The 13,806-nt window shown below is 55.0% G+C and overlaps 2 protein-coding genes across 4 annotated transcripts; both read left to right on the top strand.

Annotated features, from left to right (window-relative positions):
* Positions 1 to 2,830: 2,830 nt before the first annotated feature.
* Positions 2,831 to 4,975, top strand: MRPL55 (mitochondrial ribosomal protein L55). 3 transcript variants are annotated; one of them, XM_012641710.1, is made up of 4 exons: positions 2,831 to 2,941; positions 3,723 to 3,806; positions 4,140 to 4,341; positions 4,748 to 4,975. In XM_012641710.1, the coding sequence occupies exons 2-4, from the start codon at positions 3,781 to 3,783 to the stop codon at positions 4,904 to 4,906; spliced, it is 387 nt and encodes a 128-aa protein (XP_012497164.1). In that variant the 5' UTR covers positions 2,831 to 2,941; positions 3,723 to 3,780; the 3' UTR covers positions 4,907 to 4,975. The 3 variants fall into 3 exon arrangements, with proteins under 3 accessions (XP_012497164.1, XP_012497165.1, XP_012497166.1); XM_012641711.1 differs by having other exon boundaries at positions 3,720 to 3,806; XM_012641712.1 differs by lacking the exon at positions 2,831 to 2,941 and adding an exon at positions 3,536 to 3,606.
* Positions 4,976 to 10,995: 6,020 nt separating this feature from the next.
* LOC105808142 (chromosome unknown open reading frame, human C1orf35) lies at positions 10,996 to 13,287 on the top strand. The gene is made up of 8 exons (XM_012641709.1): positions 10,996 to 11,137; positions 11,240 to 11,390; positions 11,543 to 11,588; positions 11,683 to 11,762; positions 11,836 to 11,908; positions 12,046 to 12,131; positions 12,588 to 12,716; positions 12,793 to 13,287. The coding sequence occupies exons 1-8, from the start codon at positions 11,044 to 11,046 to the stop codon at positions 12,917 to 12,919; spliced, it is 786 nt and encodes a 261-aa protein (XP_012497163.1). The 5' UTR covers positions 10,996 to 11,043; the 3' UTR covers positions 12,920 to 13,287.
* Positions 13,288 to 13,806: the final 519 nt, after the last annotated feature.

Below are 13,806 nucleotides of genomic sequence, written 5' to 3'. Positions count from 1 at the left end.
ACTTGAGTCTGCTAATTGGCTGGGTTTGGGTGGAACCATAGGGGTATAGAAATTGTCTTCTTTACTGACCAGGTTCTTGGGTGCGGTCACAAGACCAGTTGATTCGGTTCCTCATTATGGGCCGCTGGTCTGGGTGGGTCGGCAGTTCCACTGGAACATGGGACCTGGAAGATATCTCGAAAACTACCCCAAAGTTTCAAAATGTGATGGTATCTGTGGAGAAAGCAAAGAATCTTTATGGCCACCAGCTATGTGGCTCCAGAGTGGCAATTTATAGAGAAGCAAACGGGACAGTGGCTAATTTTTATCATTATTTTTAACTAGGCCTGTGCCTTATTTTTAGCTAGCCCCTTACCACACTTCTTGCCTTGCACCCCTTTATCAGTTGGAGAGGTGGTTTCACTATTAATCTGCCTTTTGTCAGTTGGCTTTCAGCGAACCTTCAGAGGGCGGAACGGGAAGTTTTCTCCTGGTCCCTACACCCACCCTTACCTAGCATACCGCTCTTCAGACCCTTGAGTTACGGAAAGCTCGGCACTTGTCCTCGAGGCTGCATCAGAAGAGCAAGAACAAGTGGTTTGAGGAGAAGGAAAGAAAATATTTTTGCCCTTTTTCTCATGCCATTCCCTCTGTTACACTTGGAATCTCTAAAGTGTCATCTTTTTGTATGATAATGAGTTGTAGGGTGGCTTGCAGCCCCTGTGTAGCTGCCGGACGGGGCTGGTCACTGGAAAGACCAAGGCAGCATTAGAGGGTTGGGACTTTCATCCCATCCCCACCCTTGGGGGAGCGGAGAGGGGCTGAAGGTTGAGTTGATTTTGTGAACTAAAATAAAATCTCAAGGTTCCCCCCCCCGCTACTGGCTGACTGAATGGACCCCCCTCTTGGCCAAGGGGATACCCTAAAACTGAGTTGCTGGCCATGAGAGGGGATGTCAGACATGCCTCATCATGCCCCCTCCCTTCTTGGGGACATCCTTTGTAACTCATAGACAGGCCTAAGGCTGTGCAAGACACACCTGCAGGTCCTCAATTCACATAACAAATCAGAGTCTGGGAATATGTCTGGTGGCTTGTCTCTGATTAACAGGCTTCCTGAAGTTAAAACATTCCAAGCCTTTAGGCAAAGCTTCATTTATTTAACCAATTACAAGTCAAAGAGTCTTTAAATCCACCTATAACATCTCAAAGCATGTAAGTCCATGCTTTGAGATGTCCCACCTTTTTGGGCCAAACCACTGTATGCCTTCCATGTATTGACCGATGACTTTACCTGTAATTCCTGTCTCCCTGAACTGTATAAAACCAAACTGGAACCCAGCCACAGCAAGTCCACTTGCTCAAGGCTTCTTGGGTGTGGCTTTGGGCATGGTCCTCAAATTTGGCTCAGAATAAACTAAATTACTTTACAGAATTTTGCTTCTTTTCCGTTGACAGTTTAATCAATCATGCCTACATAATGAAGCCTCCACAAAAACTCAAAAGGACCGGGTTTGGAGAGCTTCCAGATAGCTGAGCATGTGGAGGTTCCTGAGGGCCTGGGAGCTCTGTGCCCCGTCCCCTACACCCTGCCCTATACATCTCTTCATCTGTATCCTTCGTGATATCCTTTATGATAAGCCAGAAAGCATAAGTGTTTCTCTGAATTCTGTGAGCTGCTCTAGCAAATTAATTAAACCCAAGGAAGAGTTGTGGGACACCTTATTTCTAACCAGTTGGTCAAAGGCACAAGTAAACCACTTAGGACTGGCATTCAGGTAAGCGGTGTCAGGATTGAACTGAATTAGAGCACATCCAACTGGAGTCCGCTGCAAAACTGATTGCTTGCTTGGGGTGTGGGGAGAAGTCTGTTTCTGAGAAAGGTGCATAGAAACGGAGTGCATTGGTTCCGGGGGCTCAGAGCCAGCGTGGGTCGTCAGTTCATAGGTGGAGATGCCGGTACTGGGCAAGTGTTCATTGAGAGCATTGCAGTCCTAAAAGCATGTCTGGTGATGAGAAGGACGCAAAAGGGCTTCTTGTGGGGCTTTTAGAAAGTCCTTATAAAGTTCTTATCTCGCACGAGTAACCAGGAGTCTCCTCTCCATCCCGCCTTCCCCGCCCTGTTTTGTCTCAGTCTGATTTCATCCCGATATCTGCTACTTGCACAAGAAAAAGCGGCACTGATCTCAGACCCTCCTCGCACAGCTGGCCTTAGCGAGCTGGGGGAGAGGCCTGTCCCGGCCCAAGTGTCCTATCTGAACCACTGCAGGCCCGGGGGGCAATTCCTGGGATCAGCTGTTTCCAAGGTGCTAGGGAGACTCGCTTTTCTGAGACCTTACCCTGTACCATTTTGGTTAGGGTGTGACATAAATGACTCCAGTTTGTTATCGTTAACTCTCGCGAGGTCCTCCCTTGGCCTCCCCTTTGGTCTTCGCTGGGCCCCCTAAGTCCTCCCTCCGCCTCCCCCAACCCCTCGGCCTCCCCGGATCCTGCCCCGGCCTCCCCCGACCCCGGAACTCCCGGGTCCTCCCTCGACCCCTGCCGGTCCCCGGGTCTCCCCTCGGCCCCCTCCCAACCCTCGCTGGCCCGCCCAGCAGGGACTGAGGTCGCAGTCGCGCGGGCTCCGCCCCCGCCCCCGTACGACCCAGCTCCGCCCTGGCCCGCCCCCAGGTCCGGCCCCGCCCCCCGGGTTGCACGCCGCGGCCGCGCCCTGGTTGGGGGAGTCATACCCCTAGCCGCAGAGCCCCGCCCATTCCGGCCTGGCCCCGCCCAGGGGTGCGTCACTGCCGCGCGACGCAGCGCGGACGTCTGACGTAGTGGGCTGTGGGACGCGAGCGCCACCGCTGCCCGATGGGACGTGCCCTCGTGCGTGGTCCCGTCTCGGACTTCAGTTTCCCGCCTGCTGGTGGGGTCTCGGACTGCCGGTCCTCGGAGCTCCTGCGCAGCTGCGGTGGCGGCAGCAGGTTGGCGCCTCGTGCGAGCGGGAGCGGCCCCGGGGGCGGGAGGCGGGGAAGGGGACGCGGGTGCACCTGTCCCGAGGCCCTGGACGGAGGCGGGAGCGGCAGAGGCTTTCCCCCCGACCCACCCCGGGTAGGCCCTGGCTTGTCTTGGGGAGGGCGAGGGAAGGGAGGACGTGAGCGTAGGCCGCTGAGCGCGATTTCTATTTAGAGACAGCAGAACCCCTTCGGGTCCCCTCCTTGCTTGGGGAACCCTTGCTCCTGGCCACCGTGCAGCCTTATTTCCTGTAGTCTGAGTATCGGAAACGCTTGGCTTTCACGCTGGATACCTCAGCACAGGCTCACCTGGGAATCGGGGGCATAGCCGAGCGGTCCTGGGCCTCCGTTCTCCTTCCGAACACAGGTGTGATAATTCTCATCTCCCTGGGTTCTTGTGAAAACTCGCCACGACTTCAGAAAGCAAAGTGTGAGTGCGAGCCAAGCTCTACCGTTTATGCTGCACTGCGTTCAACCTGGTCCCTGACTCGGGAACCCACCAGAATGGGCGGCCCAGGCCCTGCCACAGACTGACTAAGAATCTCTGGGAGTAGGGCCCCGGCACGTTTTTGGAGAAAACTCCCCAGGCGATTCTAATCTGAGAAGTCCGGAGGGTTACTGGGAGAGGCTGGAAGGTGCGTGTTGGAGACGGACCGGGGTCTGTGGCTTCATTCCAGGATGGGATTTGGTGAGGACCAAGTAGGTGGAGGAACCTTCCCTTATGAAGATCTCTTCTTTCTTTGCCTAGCAGGTCGCACACCAGGGCCTGTGACTGACCACCTCCACGTGCCACCGGGCTCTGAGGAGGAATGGCAGCCGTTGGCAGCCTGTTTGGGTAAGCATGTACCTGCAGGCCCCTTGGAATTATTGTCAGGGGCCACCTCAGGGAACCACCCTGTCATCATCAGGAGAGGGCTGTTCTAACCCTGCCTGGTCCTGGCTGTTGTCCTCTGTCCTCGGTGCTGGGAAACTGTGCCATCGTTGACCTCTACCAGCCTCTTCCTGGCTGTGGGAGTAGAGCTGCTCTGACCACACCTGTGGTTCCTCAGGGACCCCCGGGCACATCCTGTCCCTGGATCACCTGGATCACCAACTCCATTAGTGTCTCCGGAGGCCCATCTCTGCCCCAGAACCATCCACTGACCGGTGTGTACATGTTTGTCTGTAGCCTGCTGAGGCAGAATGCTGTGAAGGCAGCTGGCCCTGCGCCCTGTCGCCTGCACACATCGTCCTGGTGGGCCGACAGCAGCAGGGCCTCGCTCACTCGCCTGCGCCGACAAACCTATGCACGCCTCTACCCAGTGCTCCTGGTCAAGCAGGATGGCTCCACCATCCACATCCGCTACAGGGAGCCACGGCGCATGCTGGCGGTAAGCTGCCTGCACCAGGCGCTCCCTAATGCTTGGCTGGAGGCCAAGGCTGTGGAGGTTGGGATGGTGGCCTGAAGGCTTGGGATGGACAGGTGGCTGCGGAGGGGGGGGTGGGGGTGGGGCTAGGTTGTAGGAGGAGAGGGGGAGGGTTGAGGCCCAGAACCCATTCTAAGCACCAACCTCAGATAAAATGAATGAGTTGGGTTTTTTTTTAATAATGTATCAAATCTGGGGAAAATGAGCAGAAAAAAAAATTTTTCTTAACGAAAGCTCTGAAGGGAGAGAAAGACCAACAGAACATATAAAAATTAAGCTAGGAGATGCAGTCCTAGAGGAGGACACAGGGCGGTGTCTCAGTAGTTCCCTAGGTCCCAAGCCGTGTGGATGCATTTGGCTTCCCCTGCAGATGCCCATAGACCTGGACGCCCTGTCCCCTGAGGAACGCCGGGCCAGGCTACGGAAGCGAGAGGCTCGGCTCCAGCCCAGGAAGGAGTACGGGCAGGAGCCTGGTGATGACTTTGACATGGAGCGCTACCGGCGGTTCTGGACCAGGACCAAGAAGTGACCGTGGCTGGGGTTGTCTTGGGGACTTGCTAGGACCGGAGGGCCTGTGTTGTTAAATGACACTTTCTGGAAGGCCCTGCTTCAAGTCTGTGTCTGTGTCTCCCATATTGGTGTGCAGCTTGCCTCCCTGAAGAACACCAGTTCAGACGCCCAGAGGCTTCAGGGTTGGTTTAGGTCAAACCTGTGGGTTTGGGACGCTGCTCCAGGGCTGTGGTGCACACGGACAGCTGGGCAGGGGACACCCAGGACTCCCAGCCTCAGGAGCACCCAGGTTACTGATTTCCTGACAGCACAGTGGCCCTTGAGGCAGTGATTAGGACCCAGATAGCAGCCTCAGCCAGGCAGCCCTGGGGAAGAAGGTCCCGCCCCTCTGAGGGCCCCCAGCGGGGCAGCCAACCCTGGTGGTCTCTGACTCCTCCCGGAGTCTGCAGAACACTGAAGTTACAGCCAGGGCAGATCCACACACCCTGCTGCATTTGCCCAGGGGTTGATTTCACCAGACGTGGGAGGGCACGTTCCAAACTTGTACACCAGACACAGGCTTGGGACCTGCAGGATGCACGGGTGCTCTCCCTCCCCATCCTGGGGTGTCTCAGGGCCCCAGGCCTACTCCAGGTCTCTGTCTTATCACACCTCTGTGCTCTGGGGCTGCTTTTTTTCCTGTCTTGGGCCATGTCGGCACCCTGTGGCTGCATTTCTGGGTCCTGGCTCCCGGGCTGTGTCCTGGAGAGTCCGACGCTGTGTCAGTGGGTAGCGTTCTAGGACGACGGGGGAGGTGGACGTGCCGTCGGTCTGGGGTCACCCTGTAATGATCGGCTTGTGGCTGAGGGCAGCTGGGCAGAGCCCCGTCTGCACAGGGACGCCCCCGCCCCCACATCTGTTCCTGTGACTCTGCAGCGTCTGACCTCAACTGTGGTGCCATGTGCTTTCTGGCCTTGCCCAGGCCTGTGGGCAGCCCACTGTGCCCTGCAAGGTTCCCACATGAAGCCTCCCTGACCTCTGCCCTCCTGGGGCTGCAGTACGCACCCCTACCCCAACCCCTCTGCCCTGGGCTTCCAGGCCATGCAGCTTCCACCCTGTGACCCCTCAATGGCTCATTGTACTAACAGGGTCGAAACTGACCTGCCCTTCCCCACCAGCCTGCTCCTCCTATGGACAAGTGGGTGCGATGTTGTCAGACCGCTGGGGCCAGAGCCTCAGAATGGTCGTGGACTGCTGCCCCACATCCACCCGACCCCCAACCCACTCCATCCCCTCTTGGCCACAACCGACACCCAGTCGATGGTCAGATGCATCAGCCCCGCCTTGCCCACCTGGCCTGGCCACAGGCTGTGGCCCCCGGGAGACTCTGCTCTATGCCCTTGGGAGTCACCTGGTCATCCTCTGTGCACCTCCTGTGGCCCACAAGACTGCCTGGGGCTGCTGCTTCCTCGCTTCCTGGCAACTTCCCTCTGGACTGTGTACGCCATGCACCTGTTCCCCATGGGACATGGGATGTGTCTTCCTGAACCTGGACAAATGCTCGTGGCTCCTCCTGGTGCCTCTGTGGGAAGACGCCAGGTTGATACTCGTTGAGTAGATGGGTGAGGGAGTTCCCACAGGGGAATGCCCCAAACCATCCCCAGATGGGGCCAGCTGGGATTCCAAAGAAGGAATCACTGGACGCCAGGGTGATCAGTGTAGGCCAGGGCCGGGGAAACTTAGGGTAGCCTTAAGCCCACATGTGGCCTTCTAGGTCCTTAAGTGCAGCCTTTTGATTGAATCCAAATTTTACAGAACAAATCCTTTTATTTTTATTAATACATTTTTGTTCATCTTTTATACTTTCGTTTTTAAAATGAATTATTTAAAATACCAAAGAATAAGTTTCAATGAGATAATCCTTCCCGATTGGCACAATTAGAATATTAGTAAACCGTAAGGGCTGAGTTGAAGGCTGCTGTGCTCATGATTTACTTCTAAATCCCCCCGCCTGTCTGGCGCCGCTGCTGCACGAAGCCGGTTGGCGCGGGTTTATGGGGTCGAGTGCGCCAGTCTGTTACCAGCTTTTGACAAGGATGCGCTGTGTTTCTGTTTGAAGTGGAATTTGTGAATAGTTGCACAGCTCCACAGTATTTTTTAATTCTGTCTGCTTAACCACCCATCATGTCAAAGAAGACCAAGGCAATGCTGAAGGAAGAAAACATTTTTAAATGAAGATTGGGAATTGCAGTATTATCTTGTTTCTGCTAAAGATAAGGTGATTTGCTTGCTTTGTGCTATGGCAGTATCAACATTAAAGAAATTCAATGCTCATCAACATTGTAACACTCATAAGGACCACAGATATTTTTAAATTGGAGAGGTGCGCAAGGTTGTAGTGCAAAAATCAAAAGACAAAAAGCAAAGATAATTCTTTCAAGCAGCAATAAGACCTGGAAAGAATGCCACTGAAACAAATTTTAAAGTAGCTTGTATAGTCAAGGAAAAAGGGAAGCCATTCAGTAATGTAGAAATTGTGGAAGAATGCGTTGTTGAAGTTGTTGAAGTTGTAGGATGCTTAGATTCTGATAACGTTTCAAAGTACAAACAACTGCCTCTTTCAAGGAGAACCATAACTGGCAGTGTGAATTAGCCTTCAACGTAACAGAATAACTTCATGCACTATTTCGAAATGAAAATGTGTATTATTCAGTCGCTTTGGATGAATCAACTTATACTACTGACTTGGTGCAGGTTTTATAATTCATGTGGGTCATAGCAGAAGACTCTTCTTTGCTATGAAATTAGTTGCTTTGGCACTCTTGCGAACAGAACACAGGAAATAGGTACCTTCAACAACTTTAAAGAAAAATGTGAAGTTGGACTGAATTTGGTAAATTTAGCGAGTGTATATAAAGACAGTGCACCTTTATGACAGGAAAACATGAAGGGTATATTGCACAGATAAAAAGAAGCATTAACAATCCAGATGTTCTCATTTCTTTTCATTGTATTCTGCATGAGCAAAATCTCTGTGCTAAAGCTACTATTTTAAGTGGCACTTTGCAACAAGCTATAAGTATTGTTGACTCTATTCCTACAAATGCAACACAGTATCCTCAGTTTTATAACATGCTAAAGTTCAACAATGAGCTATTCAGGGTGGATTTGCTGTGTATTCTAAAGTGTGCTGGCTATCACAGGGGCAGGTGTTAGCCAAATTTTTTGTCCGTGAGAATAGATAGTTAAATTTTATGAAGAGCAGAATCAGCAATGTGAATTATTGAAAGATTTCTGTAGAAATGCAGCGTTTCTGTGCTGCATGTCAAATCAAAATGACTGGAATATTTTTCTTTTTTTTGAGACAAAATCTCGCTCTGTTGCCAAAGCTAACTAGAGTGCCCTGGTGTCAGCCAAGCTCACAGAAACCTCAAACGCCTGGGCTCAAGCATTCCTCCCGCCTCAGCCTCCCAAGTAGCTGGGACTACAGTCGAACACCAGCACACCCAGCTGAGTTGTTTTCTAGTTTTAGTTGTCCAGGTAATTTTTCTATTTTTAGTAGAGACAGAGTCTCACTTTTGCTCAGTTTGGTCTTGAACTCCTGACCTCAAGCGATCCTCCAGGCTTGGCCTCCCAGAGTGCTAGGATTACAGGCATGAGCCACCACGCCTGGCCAGTAGATGACATTTTAAAGTCATCGTTTGATGCTAAGAAAGATCTAACTGAAATATGGAAAAATGCAGTAGAATACCCATGCCTTTGGCAACATGCCCCAAAAATGCTTTCTTGCTTTTCAACCACTTATTGCTGCAAATCTAATTCTGCTACCTAACCCACATCAAGATGCCCTTAATGTCACAAATGACTGACACCCATCTAGAGGATCAACTGAAACTGTGGACCTCTGTGCTGCAACCAAATATTCAAATGCTTTCCAACAAAAAGCAGACACAACAAAGTCATTAAAAAGTTAATTTTAATATTAACAAATAGTTTTGCTTTTTGAAATTATTAAGTACATAGTAGTTAGGTTTTTACAAAATGATGGACATTTTTAAGTATATCTAATTGAAGTTTCTTGAATGTGGCCTTATTTCATTATAGCTAAATTAATGCGGCTTCCAACATGAAAAGCTTCCCCACCCTGGGCCCGAGCATTTATTAGGGGAGCTTGCAAACAGAGGGCTGCAGCGCCTTGTTGTACAGACAGCCAAAGAGAAAAGTTCTACTCAGGTGTGTCCTCAGCAAGGGGGGCAGTGTAGGAACCTTAAGGAATTTGGCTCAGTGTCTGGGGCAACCACCTAGACACCTTTATCAGCACCTGGGAATGTTCAAAGCCAGCAGAGGGAAACGTGCAGCTGGGTGTGTCACAGGGCGGCCAAGGCACTCTGTGTTTCTCTGCAGGGACACAGAAAGAAAGCGGGAGGTGGGACTGGGAGGCCCTACAACGTCCCAAATCAGGGTCCCTTTTGTTAATATAAAGCCAGTAACCAATCCTATTCGTGAGGCTCCACTCTTGTGACCTAATCACTTTTCAACGGCTCCACCTCCAAACACCATCACCTTGGGGGTGAGGGTTTCCACATGTGAATATTGAGGGGACACATTGAGTTTATTGCAGCAGGGATGGGAACGGAGGCTGCTGAGTGGAGCCATCTCTGGTCCGTGAGCGCACTGAAAGCTGCTGTATTAGCCGAATGTTCTGGATAAGACAGAGAAACTGCGCAAATCATTAAATGCCTTAACTTGTATGACTCCCGATGCGGCATCATCAGCTGGCAGTGACAACCAGTGATTCAAAGAGTGCCAAATGACAGTGCATCTTCGAACAGCTTCTTAATTATTCCAGACTTTCCACATCGCCCCATCAGAGCAAAATGCAATCCCGTTTGTTTTCCATACTTGATAGTACAGCCACAGTGGCTAAGGGAACGCCCGTAGGGCAGCAACCCTGCACCGCATCGCCCCGAAACAGGGAAGCAGCGACCGCAGGGCGCAGGCGCGCGGGCTGCATTCTAATTGGTTTTGCGCTGCTTTCCGCTACGCTTGGCGCAGGGAGTGACTGATCCGGGGTTTCGCTCTGGTGACTCTATGGCCTCTCACTATAACTTACTGTTGTGTTCAGTCTGTTAATAGAAAAAACTCGCGAACTCTGTAAAATGATTTAGAGAGGTTTATTCTGAGCCAGTGTCTGTGACCTCAGCCCAGGGAGCCACGCCCAAGAAGCCTTGAGCAAGTGGTTCTGAGGTGATTGGGTTATAGTTTGGTTTTACACATTTTAGGGAGAGCAGAATTGAGAGTAAAATCATAAATCAATACATAGAAGCTGTACATTGGTTTGGCCCAAAAGGCAGCACATCTCAAAGTGGGGGCTTACAGGTTATAGGCAGGTTCAGAGATTTTTTGATTTGTAACTGGTTAAAGACATAAAGCTTTGTCTAAGGCGCAGAATGTGTCAATTACAAAGTTTGTTAAACAGACAAGCCAAAACATAGAGACTCAAGCCATTTGTTAAATTGGCCTACAGGTGCTTTAACCTTTGCCCTCCATGGCCTTATTGTTAATAATTTAGTATCTATTGTCACAGAGTCTGTTTTGTCAGTCCTACGATTTTTGTTTTAAGATCAATGCTGGTCAGCTGTTGCATTAAACTCTAAAAGGAAGGGGGTACAGCAAGGCGTGTCCGATCCCTCTTCTCTCCGTGGCCGGGATCTCAGTTTCAAGGTGTTTCTGCGGTCCCCTTGGACAACAGGGACTCCGTTCAGTGGGCAGGAGGCTTGGGATTTTATGTCAGTCTCTGCGGGGAACAGGGATCCTAGCCCTCGTCAACGCCCGAGCGGGGTCGTGGTCGGATTTCCGCGAGGTTCCACCGACTAGCATTCCCCGGCCTCCTGCGGCACAGGGTACGTCCGCCAGGCGGGGTCGGAGCTGCGCGCCCGTCGGCGAGCCCGGGACCGCGGTGCGCAGGCGCGCGGCGCGACGCATTGCGCAGGCGCCTTCGGCCGAGGTCGGGGTGACGCGCAGGCGCCCGAGGCCCGGGCCGGCAATGCGAGGGCGACAGGCCGGCGCGGGCGTGACGTCACAGCGTGCGGCGCAGGGGCAGGCGGGTCAGGCCCGGCTAGGGTCCGGCGGTCGGGTCCGCGGGTCCTGGGCCGCGGGCGGCGGCCGCGCGGCGCCATGTTCGGCTCCAGCCGTGGCGGGGTGCGCGGCGGGCAGGACCAGTTCAACTGGGAGGACGTGAAGACCGACAAGCAGAGGGAGAACTACCTGGGTGCGTGCGCGGCGGGCGGGCGGGGGTCCCGGGTCCGCAGGAAGGCGGCCGGGGTGGTCCTGGGGCGGGTGGGCGCGGGGTTCACGGCGCCTGCCCCCGCAGGTAACTCGCTGATGGCGCCCGTGGGCCGCTGGCAGAAGGGCCGCGACCTCACCTGGTACGCCAAGGGCCGGGCGCCCTGCGCGGGGCCGAGCCGCGAGGAGGAGCTGGCGGCTGTGCGGCAGGCGGAGCGCGAGGCGCTGCTGGCAGCGCTGTAAGTGTCCCCGGGGTGGGGGCTGTGGTGGGGACGGGGGCCTGAGAGGGCCCCCAGGGGCTGCAGCGGTCGGGGTGCAGGGGACAGGGGCGGCGGAGAACGAGGAAGGAGGGCCCTCGGCACCCTGACACCCGCCCTTGGCCCCCTGGCAGCGGCTACAAGAACGTGAAGAAGCAGCCCACCGGCCTGAGCAAGGAGGTCAGTCCCGGAGTGGGCGGTGCAGGTGGAGCGTGGGGGTGGGCGGGTCTGGTCGCCGGGCCACCCTAGCCACCCTCCTCTCGGTGTTCCTCAGGACTTCGTGGAGGTGTGCAAGCGGGAAGGCGGTGACTCCGAGAAGGGCGTGGACCGGCTGCTGGGGCTGGGCAGCGCCAGGTGTGGCCGCGTCCTGGGGGGCTTGGGCGGGGCCGGGCCCTGCAGGGCAGCACTCAACACCATGTCCCTGCAGTGGCTCCGCGGGCCGCGTGGCACTGTCTCGGGAGGACAAGGAGGCCGCCAAGCTGGGGCTGGCTGTGTTCACGGTAATCCTCCTCCCCACAACGCAGCGGGGTCCCATGCACTGGGGGAAACGGGAAGCCGGTGGGGGTGGGGGTGCGACTGGGACTCCCTGAACCGCTTGAGGGAGACCCCTCCCCAAAGCGCGCTGGCTTCGCTGCAGCACCACCGCGTGGAGAGCGGCGGGCCTGGGGCTTCAGCAGCCTCAGCCAGGAGGAAGCCGCGAACCGAAGACCAGGCAGAGGCCAGGTGAGCCGCCCTGTTCTATTCTGCTTTCCTTGTCGTTCCTCCTCCTCCTGGGTTGTCCCCAGAGAGTGAGTTCTTTTGGGTCACCCTCGGGAGGAGAGAGTTCCAAGGCAGGCAGGACTGTCCTACAGGGCCCCATGTGGTGGGCTGTACTTCAGGGTGGGGCCCAAGGAGCTGGGGAGTTACATGGGGTCACAGCAGGCACCCCACCCTGCCGGGTGTAGGCAGGTGGGTGCTGTCATGATTGGGGCATCCCATGTCTTCGCTGTGCCCCTTGGTGACCACTGGCCACGTGTGACTGTCCAGCATCTGAAATGTGGCCTACCTGGCTGAATTTTGGATTAGTTCCATTTAACTGACCACACTCATGCGTGGGCAATGGGCTCCCCTCCTCCCAAGGAGACCTAGCCCAGTGGCTCCCAGTGCTGGGCGGAGACCCATTCTGTGCCCCCCTCGCAGCTCTGAGAGCCACAAGAAGAGCAAGAAAGAGAAGAAGAAAAAGAAGAAGAAGAGACACAAGAAAGAGAAGAAGAAAGACAAGGAGCACAGGCGGCAGGCTGAGACCCCCGCGCCCACTTCTCCTGCTGGGTAAGCCCAGCCCGGCTCTGCTTCTTGGGGGCGGGCGTCCGGTCAACCTCTCTGAGTGTCTGGCCTGTCTCCCCAGGCCTGGGCACCGCCGCCATGACTCTGACTCCTCCTCCCCCTGCTGCAAGAGGAGGAAGGGACACAGCGGGGATGGTGGGAGAAGCCCATCCTCCCGCCGGCGGCAGGACGGAGACTCTGATGCCTGAGTTGAGGACCCTGCCTGCCTGGCGCTCGCTCTCGCCCCTCCTGTCTGGGTGAGGTTGAGGGCTGCTCCCTGGGCCTGGCCTGCTGGGCCTCTGGAGCTGGCCAGCCAGCTAGGAGGGGCCTGCTTGGTGGAAACTCCTCCAGGGGAGCAAGCCCTGGGTGCATGCGGAGGCCAGCAGGTTCTCCGGGGAGCATGCCCTGGCTCCCCACGCGGCCTGGCTTTGGTCTGACAGCCCCCGGCCCGCAGGCAAAGGTGAGCCTGCCCAGGAGGTCCCAGCAGAGACCCAGCTCCGTGTCCTGTGTGACCTGAGCACCCCAACCCCTCTGCCTCTCGTTTAGCTGTGGCCAAGTAGGGTTACATCTATTTTTCTTTATATTGACTTGCTCTTTGTACTTAAATAAATTTATTTTAAAAGGAAAGTTCATCATCACACTAATTGGAAGGTGTCAGGAGGCACCTTGACCCACTATGAGGCTGGAACATCCTTGGGGTCTGTCGTTCCTGAGGTCTGCGGGGTGGAGCTAGAGTCCTCCCCAGGTGGGGTCAGGGCTCAGCAGAAGGGGGTGCCCAGCTGGCAGTGTGGGTACCGAGGGCGGGGCTGCCTAGGCTGGGGTTGGGCGACCTGCCTGCTGAGACCCTTGGGAGTCCAGCCTGGCTGCTCGCAGGGTGCCAGGTGTCCTGCCTCCCCCTGGCCCACGAAGGGCCGTGGCTGTCCACCGCATGCGTGGCCACTGGGCGGATAAAGACACGTGGAACCCAGGCCGGATTCCTTATACATTCTCTTGCTTCTGATTTTAAATCAAACAACGCTTTCTCGAGGCCCTGGTCGGGTGTGGCTTGTGCTGTGTTGACGTCTGCCCTCGTCTGCCCTCACCTGCGTAGAGATTG

Source organism: Propithecus coquereli, unplaced genomic scaffold, assembly GCF_000956105.1.
Source record: "Propithecus coquereli isolate 6110/MARCELLA unplaced genomic scaffold, Pcoq_1.0 Scaffold168, whole genome shotgun sequence".
NCBI lineage: Eukaryota > Metazoa > Chordata > Mammalia > Primates > Indriidae > Propithecus > Propithecus coquereli.
This window is presented reverse-complemented; position numbering and strand designations above follow the sequence as displayed.